Source organism: Venturia canescens, chromosome 5 (genome assembly GCF_019457755.1).
Source record: "Venturia canescens isolate UGA chromosome 5, ASM1945775v1, whole genome shotgun sequence".
Lineage (NCBI taxonomy): Eukaryota > Metazoa > Arthropoda > Insecta > Hymenoptera > Ichneumonidae > Venturia > Venturia canescens.
Window position 1 is genome coordinate 766,966 of NC_057425.1, and position 19,314 is coordinate 786,279.

Genomic DNA, 19,314 nt, shown 5'->3' on the forward strand with positions numbered 1-19,314 from the left:
CATTCGCGGCAGTGCTGCTCTCGATAATCACGCACGCGGTCTCTAAAACAACTATTGACGAGCACCGAACAGTCACCGTCTCTGTTCGCTTCGATCTAGTTAAGGAATAATCCTTTTTTATTCATCTATATGTTGACAAAAAAATCATGAAAGTCGAAGGCTGGATACGATGTAACAAGTGTTACAAGCGCTTTAGGGATTCGACTCAAACTTTTACGGTGACTCAATGTAAGCATGTATTCTGCGAATGCTGCGTCTCTCTGGGTACGTATTTTTGTTTCAACATATATCCCTCGAAAACTTCGGAATATCGATGTTATCATTAGACAGCGAAGTTTATGAATAGACTTCATTCCAGCAGCAGGTGTCACTAACTGTCAGGAGTGCGCAACCGTCGATGTACAAACAATGATATTGGAACGACCTTTGAAACGCACGCCACTAGCTCCATTCTGTCGGTTTCTAACCGAAATCCTCGAAGAAGCGGAATGGGCCGCCGAATTTCAACGTTCCCAGGCGTTGATCGCTCTCCGTCGTTATGATGAAATTGTAACCTATTTTTTTATAATTATCGATATACTAATAATTGAAAACAAAATCGTTTTCGTTTATCTACAAACCACGACAGTATTACAACAATGAAAATTCAACTTTAATGAGGTTACTACTGTGGCCATCTTTTTTTTTTTTGTTGTTTTTGATACAATTTAAAACCCTTCGACAGGAAAAGAAGTACAAACGCTTGAAGGAAATGTACATTCAAAGTGAGAAAGAGAGAAAAATGTGGGGACAACACAGAACCAAAAGACACGACCAACTCGACTCTATCATACGTGAACTTGGTCGTGAAATGTATCATTATCACATGTACAAGTCCAAACGCCTAGAGAATCGCTCTACCGACGAGTTTGCGTCGCATGAAATGGAACAAGATACGATTTCCCGGAGAACAAATAATGAACGGAACCGTCCTTTACAGAGTTTACCAGTTTTGGGAGATCAACGCTCAAATCGGTAGTACAAATGAGGAATTTAATATTATTTTTCCTATTTTTTTTTACATCGCATTCGATTGTTATATTTTTGTGCAGTTATCACCATGGAAGTATCTGCCCTTTCACCCCTTTCACATATTCCCCCAGGGTAGTTATCTCAGGTGGCTCTTCAAAGACATCCAATTCTTGAAATACTTTCGGTTTAGGGCGGGTTGTTCCAACTTCTAGGTAGCTTATTTGGCAGGTAAAAGCATTACTTTGTAGATCTTTAACTGTCAGATAGGCTTACCTAGAAGTTGGAACAACCCACCCTTAGTCGTATATTCATGTTTATACTGGTTTCATCGGTTTACAACTATGATAAACAGAATTCAAAAATAATAATGTTAAGGATGACTTTCAAAAAGTTATTGTAAAATGTAAGTTAATTGTCATTTTTCAATAAAATTTCTTGAATTTGAAATTTGGGAGCATGTATTTATTCTATAAAGCGGTTCTTGAGATGCGGTGGTAATTGGTAATGGTGAAAATGAGAAATAGTGACTTGAGAAAATGTATTTTTTGCCGCTCTTCGCCAAACGGCAGCACTCTAGGCTGGCGACTCGTGACTGCTCTTTGCGCGAGCAGCGACGAGCGAGCGAACGACGAACGTTCGTGTGTTGGGCTGCCATCCTTTCGCCTTGACGGTGGGCTGCGTTTGGCATTATTTTGTTTGTATAGGTGCATGTATGTTTGTGCATAAGTGTGGACGTGTTCTGCAATTTCGCGAGAAGAACGAAGGAGAGAGAGAGAGAGAGGAGGCGATTAGGCTTTTAGGCTTTCGCGAGCAGCGTTCGAGGCTCGATAGCCGCTAGCTTCACTTGGCTGATTAGTCAGGGCAACAAGCAAACTGAATATACAAACACCACTCATTAGTGTATTTCACGGTTGTAATATATTTCACCAAATTGTTGTAATTCGTAAGGGATTCTAAGAATCTCGAGGTATTTCAAGTTTTCCTGTGCGGTCAGGAAAAACAGGAGTGTGTGAGAGAGAGAGAGAGAGAGAAAGAGAGAGTGAGGCAGACAGAGCTAGCGAGCGGTGGGAGAGCGGCGGACGAGCAAGATAGTGTAGATTTTTGTGGGTTTCATTGAAAGCGTGTGTTTCTTCGGGTGACACGGCGTCGTTGTGAACGTATTAGGCACAGATCTACTACTGAGAAGACGGACAAATTTTCAAGCAACCATTCAAAATCAATTCGCAATCCTTTCTTATAAAAAAAAACATCGTGGAATTTGGAATCTCTTCGATAAGACAACCGGATTTCCGTAAGTTCCTTTTCACCCATGAATCTTTAGTGCTCATGTATCAATTTTTCTTTACTTTTTTTTTCTCTGAAACTTCTAACTCGTTTAGGACGACTCGTTGACTTCGGCGGATTTGACGGCGAGGCAAAAACTGTGAAACTGAGACAATCACAAACATGAGAGACATACGATTGCACGATTAGAATTCGTTATTCTCATTGATGAGCAAATATTGCGCAAGTTATTCATCAATTCACTCTTTGGTTTCGTTCAATCTGAAGCGAGCGAGCCCAAAATGCAAAGGAATCTAGAGTCACCTATTTTTTTTACGGACCCAGCACCGGTGATGCTTCTTGCAAGTTTTTAGAAGCCCGTGAAGAGGCGAACGATAAACATACCATGGGTAGACCCAGGAAGAATTCTGCGGCTTCTAAAGAGCCGCCAAAATTCGTTGCTGTGCGTAAATCGAGCAGGCAAATAGCAAGGAAGCAACGAAAAGAAGAAAAAGTTGAGAGACTCAACGGAGAAGTTCTAAGTTCCGGAACTAACGATTGTTCGGACGATTCATCCAAAAGCAGGGACGAAAGCTCTAAATCGAGCCTAAAGAAAACTCGGGGACCGACAAAAAAGCTTGGGCCTCGTAAACGTGTAAAGGAAAAGTTAGAGAGAGAAAATGTGGAAAAAAAAGCAGAAAATATTGAAAAAGATGCTGAGGACAGTGACAGTCAAGACGGAGAGGAAAAATCATTGGTTATTACAAAGAAATTGAGCGCCGAAGATGTTAGACAAATGGTCGTTGGCTCGAGCGAAACCAATGGCCTTGAAAAAGTAAGTCTAGAAGACAACAGCGACGTTTGTTGGTCGGAGGATGTTATAGAGGAAACTATCATTTGCGAGGAGATGGAAGTTGAGGGTGAAACAATGGAGAGCTCGCATTACAGCCTTGCCGATGATGGAAGCGTCGTACTAGAGGAAGTTTTGCTCGTAAACGAGCCTAACTTCGAAGGCAAAAATGTAGTTGAATTTACTGTGATAAGAAATGAAGATGGCACCGAATCTATGGTAGAATCAATGGTTGTGGCGGGTGAAGATCCTGAACTGGATACTAATAATTATGAGGAAAATGCTAGCGAGTATCACATAATAGAGGAAGGTGTAAGTTGTTTAAGGGTTGATGAAAGAGTTGACGAATCCCACAGTGAAAAAATTCTACAGGGAGAGCCTACTTCGAAAAAGCACGAGGAATCGAGTTCCAGGATGATAATTTATGATCCAGATGCGTCCACAGACGCGTCGGGTGAAAGAGAAATCGGAGGTCGTAAGAGGTCAGGTAAAAAGAACAAAAATCTCGTTGATCGTAGGAATAAGATTTTGGATAAAAATTTGAATCGGGAGTCACCTATTTTGCTTAAAGGAGATTTAATTTCTCCGGTCCGAGACAATGGCTCTGTTGAGCTGAAAACTTGCATCGAAACCTCATTTACTCCTGATGAATGCAGCAATAGTTCCGAAATTGATAAATCTGTAACGAAAGGTTCGTTAAAAATTGATGAACGAACCAAAAGATCCAATTCCGACTTTGAAGATAATGAAAATTCAGTTGCCGAATTCCCAATCGTTCCTGGAGAAATCGTAAATACTGCTCAACGAGCGATTTTGATCCAAGAGGATGAAGACAGTGTTACCACGTCCGAAAAATCCGAACAATCGCGAACCGAAGATTTTTTCCCACGTGATAAATCCTCCTTGCCACCTACAGGGGAACAATATCAACGAATGGAATCAAAAGAAATCTCGAAAACGGAAACTATCTTGCGACACAAAGGTGATCGTTTGAACTCTATTTCTACAAGATCCCCGCAATCTTTGGAGCACAAAAGCAGCACCGAGCGCCCACGTGATATTGAAGAGATCTCGCGTGACAGTGAAACCGATTGCGGGAAAATCGATTCCGAGGATATTAAATTAACGACAAGCAGTAGCAGCGGTAGTGAAAACAGCAACGACACTTCCGTTTCCGTTAATAATTGCAAATTACCGGATGTCAGTGAGGCCAAAATTTCCACTGGCTCTGGCCTCAATGAAGCTGAGAAAAAAATTGGTTTCCGTAGCCGTAGCGGTAGCACCGATACCACCGGATCCGAGAGTGGTTGTTCCAACAGCTCCGCCGTTCGTCGCAGTAGCAGAATTCGTACTATAGGACTGATGAAGCAGAGGTAAAAATTCATTGAATATAAAACTTCGTCTTGCCTCAATACTAGATAATTCCTGGAGCTTTTGTCTAAACCCAGCGGGCTTTTTTCTTTTTATCTTTAGATCTCGAGGTCGTGGCCTCGTGACGAAGCCAAATTTGGATCTCTCAAAATTGGTAGTAATACAACAGGAGCGTGAAAGATTATTGAACAGCGGCGGAGGTCCGACGAATCAAGAATTGCGAGACACGCCGGACAGTCAATCTGAGACCCAATCAGATCGAGAAGGTAGCAACAAAATGGTAATAAATACGGATTCTCAAGCGTCTTCGAACACGAGCAGTGGTCTAGCAGGTTACGAGTCCGATTCGTCCAAACCCGTCAAAGTAAAGTCGCGCTGGCGACGCTCGAGTGAATTAGAAATGGGCAGTTTAGGATCCCGCCTCGGATTCGGAAATATCTCTGGCCTTTCCAGTAATCCTGGTGGATCGTCGAGCGGCCAAGATATTAGCTCGGGAAACTCTTCCTGTACAGGAAGTTTAACTGCAATCAATTCCATCACGAATGATTCCGAGCTTGGCAAAAATTCTCCCATCAATTCCGGTCTGTCGCCAGTCCCTCGAGCCGTTGGTGCCAAAATTCCACTTCCCATGGTTCTCGAGGTGAAAGATCGCGAAATGGAAGAGCGACTCAGTCAATTTGAACATCTGAAGGAAAACGCTTACCTCACCGAACGGTACGACTTCTTCGAAATAGAAAAATCGTAAAAATAATAAAATAAATTTTGAGCTTTCCGTTTCCTTTTTCTTACTCACAGTCACGAGAAATGAATTTAACAATAAATGAACTCATATCCAGGTACACGAATAAGGAAACAAAGAGAATGGTGTGCGATTGTTTTTTAACGGAGGAGGAAATCGAAAGAGGCGAATTGGGCTGTGGAGAAGATTGTCTCAACAGACTTCTCATGATCGAGTGGTGAGTAATGGCGATTCAACAATTGATCGGTATAAGAATTTGTCAAATTTGAAAATAATTTCGGATTGATTTTCAGTGGGTCGAGATGCGTCGTGAATGATAGATGTACGAATAAAAGATTCCAGAATTGTGAATATGCGAAATGTGAGGTATTCCGAACGGAAAAAAAAGGTTTCGGTTTGCGGGCGACTTCAGATCTCGAAGCGTGAGTTTTCTTTCGCTTCCTATGAAAATTTGTCTTCTTTTCTCCAAGTTCGATTCAAAGCGATTAAGAACATTTTTCCTTCTCGCAACAGCGGTGAATTCATAATGGAATACGTCGGTGAAGTTCTCGACGCTAAGGATTTTCGACGCAGAGCAAAGGATTATTCAAAAGACAAGAATCGCCATTATTATTTCATGGCTTTGAAATCAGATCAAATTATTGACGCGACAATGAAGGGGAATATATCACGATTCATAAATCACAGTTGCGATCCCAACGCCGAGACTCAAAAGTGGACGGTAAACGGTGAATTACGAATAGGTTTTTTCAACAGAAGATTCGTCGCGGCCGGTGAAGAGATAACTTTCGATTATCATTTTCAACGTTACGGGTAAGAAATTCCGTTTGCAGTTCTATTTTCGAAATATTCATTTTATCTGAATGAAAAGAAATTAATAACGATAAAAATTGATATCTCCTTGGTATTGATAGAAAAGAAGCTCAAAGATGTTATTGCGAAGCCCCAAATTGTCGTGGCTGGATAGGAGATACGCCGGAAGAGGAGAAGGAGAAGATCGACAAGAAGGAGAAGCGTGAGAAGGATGAAGAGAAGGACGTGAGAAAGAAAAAGGAAGAGAAGAAGCCGACGGAGGATTACATGGAGGATGAAGATGTAACTGATATTAATAGTTCATTAGAAGTTGTAAGAAAGGGGCTGCAGAAGGAAAGAACACGATAGTTTACTCCTTTAATTTTCATTTTCAGCTCGAGGAGGAGATCGACAAGTTGTGCCAGTGCGGTTTAAAAAATCGTGCCCACACGTTAAATCTAAGCAGATTAATGGTTCGTAGTCGAGAATTGGAGCATCGTACGCGTTTATTGGGAGTTATACAAAACGGTGAACAACCTTGTCGTCGTTTGTTCCTCGATTACCACGGACTTCGTTTGCTGTGGAGTTACATGATGGACGTGGCTGGTAATCACAGCGACGAGGCTCAGCTGTTCCGTCTGGAAGTTCTCAAGACCTTGAGCACACTGCCAATACCCAATAAAACAATGCTCATGGACAGCAAAGTATATAGCGTTGTCCAAAAATGGTCCGAAGAAAGATATTTTTCTCCCAGACAGGAATCACCTGTCGAGGAACAAACTGTCAATAAAACGAAAGTGAAAGAGGAGATCGAGGCAAACTGTGATAGCAATGAGAAAGTTACCAACGAATTGATCAAAGACCTTGATATTAATAAAGACAAAGAGAAAGAAACAACGGTCGTGAACAAGGATACCGATGATAAGGAAAATTCGGAACAGCCTCTCGTTTCCGAATTGTCCACTAATCTTCTCAACGAGTGGGCCAATCTCAAAGAAGTCTTTCGAATACCAAAGAAGGAAAGAATCGAACAGATGAAAGAACACGAAAGAGAAGCTGGTAAATAACCATTTTTTTTTTAAATTATCTGATTTTTACGTATGGACAATCTGGTAGCAAATGTCGTTCGTCGCGACAATTTCATCTCTCTGATTCATATCCTAGTTTCAACAAACTCGAGAGTCTGTAGGACGGAAAACTCTCCAATAGAAATCGAGTGTAGCAATGATATAATATGGAAATTTACATTTTTTCTTATCTTTACAATAATCCTGTTGTTCAATCATTCTTTCGCCCTATTACTTATTCGGATTCACTCGAAAAATTGTAACGATTTGCTTGTAGATCGAGGTTACAGAGAAGATTTGGAGAAAGAAGATCGTCGCGAAACTTGGTACGATCGACCGAGGTCAGATCGTTATGGACGAATCGATGACAAACGAATAGATCGACGACGAGTTCGCGAATCGCCCGATTCTGAATCTTATCGATCGAAGGACAAGCGTGCAACCGACGAACGTTCCAATCTCGTACCACTGCCTCGACTCTCCAAATTCGAACGTAGACAATTGTTCGCTATGAAAGTCGCCAAAGAAGAGGAAGAACGATTGCGTCGACAGCAGCAAGAATCTTGGCAAGAACATGAGGCTCGTTGTCTGGCTCTTGGCATCGATCCTCATACAACCACGACGGTTGATCCTCAAACCGGTTATCCACTCTTTTTCAATCCTGCGCTTGGACAGTGGCAACCTTATCCCATGCAGGGTAAGAACTTCTTCATTTACACAACTTTGATGTATTGATATAACAATGCTGAAGTTTGCAGTGTCCAACGAAATGAACGAAAAAACCATTTGTAATTCACCAATTTTTCATTTCACGAAGTATCGGTGCAACTTGAAAAACTACAAATTATAAATGTTCGGCAGGAAACGAAATTAGAGAATTGTTGGAATTATTGGAGAATTTTTTTAGATCATTTCGTTGGACTCCAACGTTGTAAACTTCAGTGTCATTCGATATAACAGGGCACTTGAATTTGTTTTGATTTGAAAACCAAACTAAGGTAAAATTTTTAATGCACCCAGACGGCGATATGGCGGCGGCTCAATGTACCCCTATGTATGGAGCGCAAGGGTTATCGACCGAAATGTCGCCAGGGATCCCTCAACAAGCTGTGTACGCAGGTACTTTTCCGCAACCAACAGTAACTTATCCAGGACTGGTCCATCCGCATCACCATCACCAACACCATCCTCATCACCATCATCATCATCCCCATCCGGCGGCGCAGCAGCAACAACAGCAGCAACAACAGCAGCAGCAGCAGCAACAGCAGCATCAACAGCCTCAATATCCAGAGGGAAATTTAGTACAAATACAAAACGGTACGGGAGGGGTTTCGATGTCGGTGCAGCCGGTCTACGTCGAAAAGACGAATGATTCGCAATTTGTGGCTGAGAGCGTTGTCGAAACGGTCGAAAAAAGTTCACCTCAACCGGAGTTGCCGCCGATGGATCTTCCGCCAAAATGGAAATGCGCCAAAGACGCGAGAGGAAGACTCTATTATTATCACACAAAAGAACGAGTTTCTCAATGGTTACCACCGCCTCCCGATCACATCGGTGTTCAACCAGACTCGTCCTCGAGCTCGGAATCGAGCGACGAGACGAGCTCGTCGAACGAGGATGAAGACGACCAAGATGAGGATCGAGGCAATATTCCTACCGACGAGGATATGGAGTGTTCACTCCCAAATTCTATTGAAAATGGACCTGTCAATCCGAAACATCCGGCTCCTAATAAATTGGACTCTCGTGGTATTGTTGGTTCCAATGCGACAGTTCTTATTTCCGAACCTAAAAAGAAGCGGGATGGACTCGTACAGGAACGAATAATAAGCGTAAGATTTTTTATCTCCGATGAGTCTCATATTGAAAATTGAATCTTTTTTTTAACCCTTTGATGCATGGTGGGATTGTGGAAACGCGGAAAGGTCGGATTCCACAATCTCACCATGCTTCAAAAGTTTAATTCATAATTGTGACGTTACAAATTTCCTCCATATTTTTTATTGATTAACTAAAAAAATCAACAGCCTCGTCGTGAAGAAGACCGCGTCGATCACAAAAAGTACAAGGATGTGAAGGATAAAATGCGACGTCAGAAGGAACGCGCACGACTGAAGGAACACGTAGACAAATTGAGAAAACACAGGCGAGCTAACAAGTCGAAAACACATTCGAGACACACGATCAAGATTCAAGATTCTGCAACTACTGATATCACTGCCGCAGCTGAGAGGAAGATTAAAGACACATTCAGAATAAATATGGCCAATGTGATGGTACACTTTTTGAATCCTTACAGGAAGAATGATTGCAAACAAGGCAGAATCACCAACACCGAAGATTTCAAACACTTGGCAAGAAAGGTAAACGGTGCATTTTCGATCAATGTTTTTTGTTGTTTCACGATTTCAAACGATTGTCTGATATATAAAAATACATGGTCAAGGTTTTAATCTTTTCTTTTTTTCTCGTTTTTCAGCTTACACACTTTGTTCTCGCTAAGGAATTGAAACATTGCAAAAGCGTGGATGAATTGCAGTGCAACGAGAATGTAAAGCACAAGGCGAAAGACTTTGTGCGTAAGTACATGAATAAATTCGGCGAGATGTACCACAAATCGGACGAGGATTGATCTAATTCCTGGATCGTTCGTTCATCGGGGCGATTGTGAGAGTCTTTGTTATTTATTTCACGAAATCTTGTACGTTTACGCTCTTGTAAATCGCCAATGTCGCCACTGTATGTAGATAAATTCTAAATCAACTAAACGCGGAGATGAAGGAAAAAAAAATAGGAATAATGATCAACATAGTTACGAATTTCTATACGAACGTGATAGCGATTTAACGAGCCAACATTTTAATTGTTTTTAACCGTCGTAATCTCTCTTTCGCGTTGTATTTTTATTCAAAAAGTTTCTATTCCCTCTTGTTTGCTCTTTATTTTGTACAAACGAAACGTTATATTAGAATACGCGATTATTCTCAACCAACCCTTCCTTTTTCGTTGTTAAACATATGAATTTTTTAAGATTCCCCGCAAAGTTTTTTTTTTTCAATCTACAGCCTCATTTTTTGAACCGCATGAGCGAGTAGATTCGTAATGAGATTGACCTGTTGTTAATAATAAGATTTGGAATTTCGTCGTGCTCGTGGAAATATTGTAAATATAATCTAACATAAAAAAAAATTTACAAGACTCGTCGATCTTTTGAAATTTAATATATTTTCCTCGCAACTTCCTGCTTCGTAAACTTCAAAATTTGCACCAGATATCCCGAGAATACAATCAAAAGTTCCCTCGTTTTTCTTCCCAAGTTATATTTTTATCTATTCGACAAAAAAATAGATAAAAGAAGTTTTGTCCAAAAAATGATGTATAATTCTGCTCACCGGTAATAACCTCCGCAGAGACGATTTTCTCCGATTAATTAAAAAAAGCTATTAAGGCGCAATTGAACGATCAATCCTTTTCAAATGAGTAAAACTCGAGCGAAATAAATCGATAGTACGGAAAAGATAGCAAAACTGTTAGTCACAGTTTTTTCGACTCCCGAGCACATTTCTACGTCATTGTACAATTCCTTATAGGCAACCACCGATTTTATTTGCGACGAAGCCAGCACTAGACCGACCGTTGAATCCTTGAACAATAAATTCGAGCTGCCGGTGAAGCTGTCGTAAATGCGAATAGGGCGATGGGCGTCTGGCCGATAACCCAGCCAGTTTTCCAATTTCAAAAGGGCCAACGTCACGTCCTCTCCCAAAACTTGTGTTGTACTTTTCACCGAGTTCTCCTTCCTTCCAATCACCTATGTTTATCGATAGAAACATATAATTTCTTTCAATCTCGAAATCATTGAGTACATTCATTTTCATTGCGTATTTCCAAGTTTTTCAAGAATCAAATGTCAATGATTTTACCTCGCTATCAATTGTGACTGATAGCGCGCAAGGTTCGTCCACCTCGAATCCCGTGTACATTGCCAAACTTCCGTTTTTACAGAGAACTCTGTACTCGTGCGGTTTGATTATTGTACCGTCTACTTCACCTGGTTGCGAATAAAAGTGTTGAAAAACTCGAGTGCGAAATATTGTAAAAAAAAATGATGATGAAAAATTGATTGGTCGAGTAGTTTTTGTTCTCGCATACCGTAGAGATTTTTCGTTTCGACAAATGCGATTTCTCCTGCTCCCTCGGCAAGACACCTGAGCGCGCCTTTATCGGCGTAATAACGATTGTCGAAATTAGCGGAGCAAGTTTCGTTGGAATGTTGTTCGAGGGGGCATCGAGAACATAGGATAGTCGTGATATCCTCCGTCGGTAAAATCTTCGAATGTTCGAAATCTTTGATTCCGGGAGTGCAAGCACCGGAGAAATATTGTGACAGCAGCTTCGGGAAGTCGCACGAGTCACCAATGATTTTATTCTTACGAGCCGTATTCACGAAGGATAACCACGCGATTCCAGCGTATTCGGGAAAGCAGGCCGGTCGTTTTTTCAAATCCTGAAAGCTCTTCACCCTGTTACCGTCCTCGCGAACCAACGCTACCACTCGGCTGTTTCGATCGCTATCAGTTTCCGCGTACATCACGCTTGTCAAATTGAACACCCTGGAGAAACGCATATTTTTAATATTTTTTTTTTCTAGTATATCTTTCAAACTATCCCGTACTCGCTCGTGTCCGTTAAGTTTTATCATAGAAAAAGCATGAAAAGTCTTATCGAATGAAACTTACTTCCGTGCGATGTAACCGTAATTAGAGTCGATGGTAATAATATCGGCTTCGTTGTTGGCGATGTTTCTCAAACATTCCAAGGTCGAAGGGGCCATAATACATTCAATATTCGGCGCTAAATCGAGCCCGAGGATAGCTTCCATTGCGATCCAGTTGCACTTGTTGGTCTCGGCCTGGTTCACCGTACACCAACGAATCTTCTTCGCGCAGGGGTTGTTTTTCGGTAAATTTACGGTCCTTCCTTCCGTCAGATATCTTCTGAGGGTCAACGGTGACGGAAAGAATCCCGGTTTCGAATCGCTCGTCAATATCGTCTTGAGAACCGTTGTCCAATCAACGGGTGCCCTCATGTCGGACGCGTCCGACAACCAATCTTTCAACCCCTCCATTATTCTGTCTGCTTTCTCACTGGATTCGTCCAATATTCGTTCAATTAGCAATAATGTTATAGAGAGGGGAAAAATCATTTTCATCGGGGAGAAAAATGGTCGTAAACTTATTGTAGAAAACATACGAGCGTGCGACTATGGCGCTCCAAGGCTGCCTGATCCATCCACAGGGGTCATCCGAGGTCAGAGGTCTCGTCGTACCGTCTTCGCACAAGAATTGAAAGCCCAGCGGAATAGCCAACGGGGAGAGCGAAAAGTTTGATCTCAACTGTGAACAAAACCAAAAGTTGAGCAGATAACGGTTATATTTAGCGTGAAATTCACTGTTAAATTTATCGGATATATTTGACTGCGGGGACGAGTTAACGAAAAATATTTTATTCCACTAACGCGCTGTTAAATTTTCAATATTTTGCGGAATTTTCTCGTTTCCAAATTTCGTTGCACATCGAAACGGTGATTAACACACTTCAACAAAGGGCTGAGCATATAAAAAGAAAATGGGGAAAAAGGGGAAAAAAAGCGACAAAATACCCCTACCACGTCCCTGACATCCTGACATAACGGAAATTTGTACAGTGGAGCGCGGTAAAATCCACAGTGACGTCAAAACTAACTAAATAATCCGGTAAAAGTTTCTACTGTGAACAATGAATATTATTTTTTTAATAGGAAAATTCAATTTTGTTCCCATAATAATATATAACGAATTGTAGCTCGTCACCGCACTATCGTTAGTGGGTGGTAATTTTTCTTAATTCTCTCCGCGTGCCTCGACTATCGAAAATCGTTGGATTTTCACTTACACCGAAGAATTGTCGGACGTATTCGTAAGCGACGTAGGCAACTTTTCCGCGAGCGGAAACGAGACACTCGAGCGCACCGAAATGACCGTGGTGGGCGCTGTTGTGGTATTTACAATTGTCAGTATCGTCGCACAGCTCGCAAAGCTCATGGTGGCTGGATTCTGAATGAAAGTTTTATCATCAGTATACGAATTTCGATGTTGGTAAAAAAAATATGGCCGATGGAGGCTGAAACTTACTCAAACGCCGGTCCTCCTCGTCGTCAGCCACCCACTCGCCGGGTCTGCAGCCCTGGCCGAAGAAGCCTTTCAAATTTTCAATCTCGTTCTCAGCCGCTGTTCTGTTCCAGCCGCGACAATCGGGCGCTACGACTCTCTTTTCAAAAAATTTCATCACTCGGTCGTTCCATAATTGCGTATCGCTGAAGCCCGGATGACACAATCCCCCGTTTCGCAAACCCTCCAAACCGTTCCTCGCATCGAAGGACGCGGGTACGACGACCACGGATTGAAACTCAAAATCCTCTGGAAAGAGATTTTTGATAGAATTACGTAAAGCAAGAAGAATTCATTATTTTTTGTCGATCGATCGTTTTTTCGCAAGTAACCTTCGATCCTTTCGTTGTGCCTCAATTGAGAAACAACCTTGAGCTGATCCGGATAAAATTGATAAGCGAGCAGCATTTCTTCGGCGTCGAAGACACCGAAATCAGCTTTTCCCTCGGCCAATCTCATTGCACATTCCGCACTGTCGGTTACCCGAAGACAGGAAACTTTGCTCGGGCCTCGAGTCAACGAATTGCATGTTGTATTCAGGATGGTTTCAGGTGCGCAGAGTTTGTCTGAAATTTCGGGCAATTTGGTGAATGCTCTCCTTAAATTTTCACCTCTAAAACAGTCATCTCGAAAAAAAAACGAAACTGTCGCTATCGCGGCAAGAATTCGATGCATCGCTCCGCCGCTCGCTGCCCGGGGCGTAGTCTTCTAAGCGAAATACAGATAAGCCAAATTATCGCGGTTTCTCATCGATTTCTCTGAATCTATGCGTTACACGTGTACGTTATATTAGCGAACGTTGTGTATAGCCCCGTATTGATAGAGCGATAAGAATCGGTGCTAGCGGGTTACGGAAATATTGGTTCTGCACGATTTACGTTGTGATTCACCTGCGAAGTTTCAAGACCAAACCTGCCGTGGCGAAGAGCGCTCGTATAATGAAAAATGTGTTATTGTTGGCAAAACACGAGATGCTATATCGAGATAACTGTGAGGAGTTCAAGGGATTGAGCAGTGTTTTTTTCACGCGCGTACAGAATTGTAAAACTTGAGTTGAGCTGAGAAAAACTTACATTTTTCATCGAAACTCGCGACTGATCGAATCGCAAGTAAAATCAACGCGAAACGATACATTTTTCGGTGGCAAATGTCCCAGCGGTAAACGGAAACGTTTAGGAAAATCGGGAATAAAAATTGACAGCACCCGCGACTCGTGACGCTCGGAGACGAACTACGGAAAAGATACTTGAGAAATTGGCCCTTCTTCGATCGAGACTGTTGTAGGCGTTACCGCGATGACTCTTTCGCTGATAATGGAACAATGATAACATTCTTTACCCGGCACACCTCGAAGAATCACATTTTTCAACCGGCACTCTCAACCTTTCCGGCATTAATATTTCCGGTAAGTATCGCGCACTTTTTCACCACAAAATATCTTTTCATTTTTAACACTTTTCCCGACGACTCCCTTTCAGGTGTGGGATGAAAATTGAAAAATCAATATTTTCATTCTTCCGCCGCGGAGATGAAAGTTCAAGATCGTTGAGTAACGGGCTATATTTAGTTGATTATCAATTTTTGTGCGTCATCTCGAGTGGTTTTTTTTTCTTTTTTTCAAGTCTTTGTCACTCTCATTTCTAAGCTCTTCCTTCCAGCGTACTTCGCTCGTGAAAAATATCCAAGAATATGAAACGATTCGTTTCGTTTGCTTCGACGGAGCGGATATAATTGACGGATGCGTGCTCAGGAATATTAATGCACTCATTACGGGGAGGATAAGAGGTGCGTTTTGCTGGAAAAATAATCACTCGAGGTGCACACGTTAATCAACATGTACCGCATTACAACACTCTTGATTTTACAAATTTTTGGTACTCCGAGTACATTTTATCTTAATTGACAATTGTCAAACGATCAAGTACTCTCGAATAATTCGTATTAATCAGGTTCGGAGGGGGTCGAGGATGTTTTATCGTTCGCGAAGCCCGACAACGTTTCGACTTTCGTTTGTACCGATGGCTCGAGGATAGAATTGTCCAACGTTTGCAACGGATTGCCGGACTGTCCAGACTCCTCGGACGAGCTCAAAAAACTCTGTCATCACGTAGTGTCAGTTTCTATTTTTTATCTCCACCAATCTCGCACGAGTCGATTCGCTACTATTTCATAAAAAAATATTCGCTCGTTGAAATCGCAGGTGTCCGAAGACGTTTTACCGGTGCTCGTACGGCGCGTGCGTTGCAAGAAAAGCTCGCTGCGACGGTTATCGAGACTGTTTCGACGGGAGCGACGAATTCGCCTGCGAACTCGTTGAAATTTGTACCGATCGACAGCATCGCTGCTTAACGTCGGATCTGTGTCTTCCACTCGATAAAATTTGTAACGGTTCGTTACGTTTCGACGAGATTGACAGAAAATTCATTGCCCTCCGATCGATTTGAATGCACTAGTGATACGTAGAACTCATTGAAATGACGAATCGACTTTTTTCCATGAGCAATCGAACAAAGTTGAAAGAAATATTGTGAATATCAAGGTTATTCGGATTGTTCCGACGGGAGTGACGAAACGGAAATACTCTGCGAAGATTACCCCTGCCCCTCTTCCGGTTTCCGTTGCGCTTACGGTGGCTGCGTTCATCAGGAAACGATATGCGACGGTGTGAAAGATTGTCTCGACGGTAGTGACGAAAAGAGCTCTGCTTGCCCGACCGTTAATTGCAACGGAACCGAATGTCTCACCGTAACGTGCGGGTAACTATTTTTATTGTTTACTCTATATCGAATAAAAGTCGAGCAAGCGTGTCCTGTCGGAGCTTCGATTTTGTTACCAGTGAAGAAGAATTCGGTTGTGAAAGCGGAGATCAATGTATTCCGGCGCGGAGAGTCTGTGACGGGACGCATCAGTGTCGCGATGCATCGGACGAGCGACCAGAAGTTTGCGCAACCCGCAAGTATTTATTAATCCATTTATTTCGTCTTTATCAGTCGCTCGCCGTACCTTTGCTAAATTTTCTCCTTTATTTTTTCATTATTTCATCCGTCAAAATGCCTCTTCAAACGTCGGTCTCAGGTGTCAAGACGGCTTCTTCAGATGTCGATACGGGGCTTGCATACCGGGGGCTCTGAAGTGCAATATTCAAGCGAACTGCCACGATTGGAGCGACGAGGACGAATCGGCATGCGGAGTCTCACTCCCGGAAGGTGCTTGTCGCCTTCCACCGACCAAACCCGCAACTCAGTATCGAGTTTCCAACTGCGCCGACTGTCGGCCCGCTCAGGTGGTGCCACAATTGACGAGGCTCGATTACTCCTGCACGGGGGATGGTGCTCTCGAGGGCTCGAGCACCGTCCACTGTCTCGGCAACCGGTGGAATCCTCCCGTTCCGGTTTGCGTCACCGGTACTTTCCTTTTCTTATTTCCGTGCGGGTGTGCGCTCATTAAGATGACGGATCAGTCGGTAATCACACCTCGAATTTTTGAAATTGAAACTCTTTGACATCGTTCGTCCGATTAAAATAATAAAAATGTCATCGTACGCAGCACGATCGCAAAAATCCGATGACATTTTTATTTTTTCGATCAGACGAACGATGTGGAAAAATTTCCTTTTCAAAATTTGCAGCTATCTCTCTCGCACTCACGGTTGTGATTATACCGACTGATCCATCATCTTAAGGGCAGGGTAATAACAATTAGTTTTATTGATTGCGACGTCATATTACAGTATGTGAACGATATTTCCGGAATTTTTAAAACACGGACATCAATAATTAACTCGAAGGTAGCAAATATTCAGAGGCACTCCAGAAAAAAGTTGTCCATCGGTGAACAATAAATTGAAATCTACTGGACCGATCTTTTTGAAATTTGGCATGGTATTTCCCCTTGCACAATTGATCAGGCATCTACGTAAGGTTTTTTTTTTCGATTTAATACATTTTTTGTGACATTTTGAAGTGAGGACACTCATTTTCGCCTAAAAAATGAGCCTATTTTTGCACACTGGTGCAAATTTGCATTTTGACTTCTCAAAACGTTTTTATTTTATCCATGAATGTATGCAATTAATCTTACAACGAAACTTTTTAGGGGTAAAAATTCCTCAGTAACCGATCACGATCATGATAAAAAAAAATTGAAAAATAAAATTTCATTATAGAAAAATGGCGAAATTGAAAAAAGGCATTTTGAAGTTCTAGACACTTGAAATTTTCGTGGGTGCAATTTCCACCGGTGCGACGTCCATGGGTTAATAATTGTGAAAAATTGGAAGAAAGCTCTCGTAGACACCTGGTCAATTGTGTAAGGAATAAGCACGGTGTGTTTACACTTTTCACCGGTGGACAAGTTTTTTCCAAAGTGCCTCTGCTACCACCGAGTTAATTATTGACATTCGAGTTTTAAAAATGCAGGAAATCTTGTTCATATATTCAATCATGACGTCACAATCGACAAAATAAATTTGTAGTATCTGTAGCATCGAAAAAAATGGTTGAAATAATTTTCACCAATTGACGTTACCCCGTCCTTAATCCCTCTCATAATTTCTGTTGGCGCTTATGGAAAAAAGAGAGCCGGGATATAACGTGTCCGCCGTTGGAGGCTCCCGGAGCCCAAAAAACTTGCAAACTCCTCTGGGGAGCTGAGCGAGGGTGGATCGATTGCAACGGTACGATTAGCGTGGGAACTCGGGCGAGTCTCGAATGTCCAGAGTTTTACGAACGCGAGAGCGGTGCCAGTAGCGTGATTTGTCTTCACGACGGAACTTGGAGCCAACGTCCTCTTCGTTGCCGACCGATCTGTGGCATCCGCGACGACTATTCCGGTTTGTTTTTTTCTCATTTGCTGCCTGCTCGAACTGTTTATCAATCGATTGTTTCACGAACGTTTATCATCGCATTTGCAGCGGCTGCTCTCATAATAAACGGTTGGGAATTGAAACCCGAGGAAGCTCTTCCCTGGCACGCGACATTATTTTCCCACGAAAATGGCGAGTGGAAGTTCTTCTGTGGCGGAAGTTTGATCGGCGAACGCGCGGTTTTAACCGCTGCTCATTGCGTATGGAAGACCGACGAGACGACTGTCAGAGTCGCGCTCGCCAGTTTTTCCAGCAATTTTACGGCGCAGGCCGAAATAACTCAGGTTTTTCAGGTTGTCAGCGTCCGATTGCAAAATGCCTATCAGGATCACGAGGGGAACTATGGATCGGACGCTGCTGTCCTTATCCTCGATCGAGCAGCCACCTTGAACGAGGCGGTTAGGCCGGTTTGTCTCGATCGATCGAAATCTATCGAAGAAACGCGGAGGATCGGCGAGATCGGCTTGGTCGCAGGTTCATTTATTTTCGCTCGTCGTTTCTTCTTCGAGCCTCGTATCCTTGGCTGGCTCATTCACTGCGATTTGTCGAAACAGGCATGGGAATAACTGAGAACAACACGTTCAGCGCGAGGTTGCGAACAACGACGCTGAAATTGGTGAGCCGAGAGAAATGTCGCGAGGCTCAGAAGCGTGATTTTCGAAAATACATAACATACACGACCTTGTGCGCCGGATGGTTGAACGGAAGTGCTGTCTGTAACGGCGACAGTGGCGGTGGGCTCTTCCTTCGCAGCTCGAACAATTCGAGCATTTGGGAAGTCCACGGTATCGTTTCTGTCAGTCCCAGACGTCTCGGCACCAGTATCTGCGATCCCGACTATTATACGGTTTTCACAAAAGTACCCACATTTTATATATTTCATTTGAAAACTTATTTTCTCCATTTTTGTTTCATTTCGATTTTTTTATTTCAGGTTTCCCCCTACGTCGATTGGATCCTTCAAATTTTGAGCGAACTTCCGGTCCTCGGGCCTCCCTCTCAACAGGAAATTCGACCGAACAACGATTTCATTCGATTAAAATAAATCGTGCACAGTTTCCTTTATAATCTTGTAGGAAAATTATCGGACTGGATCCTCGTTCGATATTTTGAATTATGGAAATAAAGTATAACAACAAAAAATT

At 42.5% G+C, this 19,314-nt stretch overlaps 4 protein-coding genes across 5 annotated transcripts; 3 read left to right on the forward strand and 1 right to left on the reverse strand.

Annotated features, from left to right (window-relative positions):
- The first annotated feature begins 6 nt into the window (after window positions 1-6).
- Window positions 7-1,458, forward strand: LOC122410761 (RING finger protein narya-like). 2 transcript variants are annotated; one of them, XM_043419167.1, is made up of 4 exons: window positions 7-264; window positions 359-549; window positions 725-1,014; window positions 1,092-1,458. In XM_043419167.1, the coding sequence occupies exons 1-4, from the start codon at window positions 147-149 to the stop codon at window positions 1,183-1,185; spliced, it is 693 nt and encodes a 230-aa protein (XP_043275102.1). In that variant the 5' UTR covers window positions 7-146; the 3' UTR covers window positions 1,186-1,458. The 2 variants fall into 2 exon arrangements, with proteins under 2 accessions (XP_043275102.1, XP_043275103.1); XM_043419168.1 differs by having other exon boundaries at window positions 362-549.
- Window positions 1,459-1,764: 306 nt separating this feature from the next.
- Window positions 1,765-10,294, forward strand: Set2 (SET domain containing 2). The gene is made up of 12 exons (XM_043420695.1): window positions 1,765-2,302; window positions 2,391-4,497; window positions 4,598-5,209; window positions 5,332-5,451; window positions 5,528-5,656; window positions 5,748-6,047; window positions 6,149-6,329; window positions 6,422-7,085; window positions 7,371-7,790; window positions 8,114-8,928; window positions 9,124-9,459; window positions 9,576-10,294. Exons 2-12 carry the CDS (start codon window positions 2,681-2,683, stop codon window positions 9,726-9,728), a joined length of 5,547 nt encoding a protein of 1,848 aa, XP_043276630.1. The 5' UTR covers window positions 1,765-2,302; window positions 2,391-2,680; the 3' UTR covers window positions 9,729-10,294.
- An 8-nt stretch (window positions 10,295-10,302) lies between these two features.
- LOC122411696 (transferrin-like) lies at window positions 10,303-15,260 on the reverse strand. The gene is made up of 9 exons (XM_043420696.1): window positions 14,379-15,260; window positions 13,638-13,871; window positions 13,270-13,554; window positions 13,031-13,191; window positions 12,350-12,492; window positions 11,836-12,243; window positions 11,249-11,709; window positions 11,020-11,147; window positions 10,303-10,907 (listed from the first exon to the last, which is right to left on the reverse strand). The coding sequence occupies exons 1-9, from the start codon at window positions 14,437-14,439 to the stop codon at window positions 10,569-10,571; spliced, it is 2,220 nt and encodes a 739-aa protein (XP_043276631.1). The 5' UTR covers window positions 14,440-15,260; the 3' UTR covers window positions 10,303-10,568.
- On the forward strand, window positions 15,135-19,312 carry LOC122411697 (modular serine protease-like). The gene is made up of 10 exons (XM_043420697.1): window positions 15,135-15,179; window positions 15,255-15,417; window positions 15,506-15,693; window positions 15,845-16,061; window positions 16,142-16,261; window positions 16,381-16,709; window positions 17,882-18,136; window positions 18,218-18,643; window positions 18,724-19,028; window positions 19,104-19,312. Exons 1-10 carry the CDS (start codon window positions 15,140-15,142, stop codon window positions 19,212-19,214), a joined length of 2,154 nt encoding a protein of 717 aa, XP_043276632.1. The 5' UTR covers window positions 15,135-15,139; the 3' UTR covers window positions 19,215-19,312.
- The last annotated feature ends 2 nt before the right edge of the window (window positions 19,313-19,314 follow it).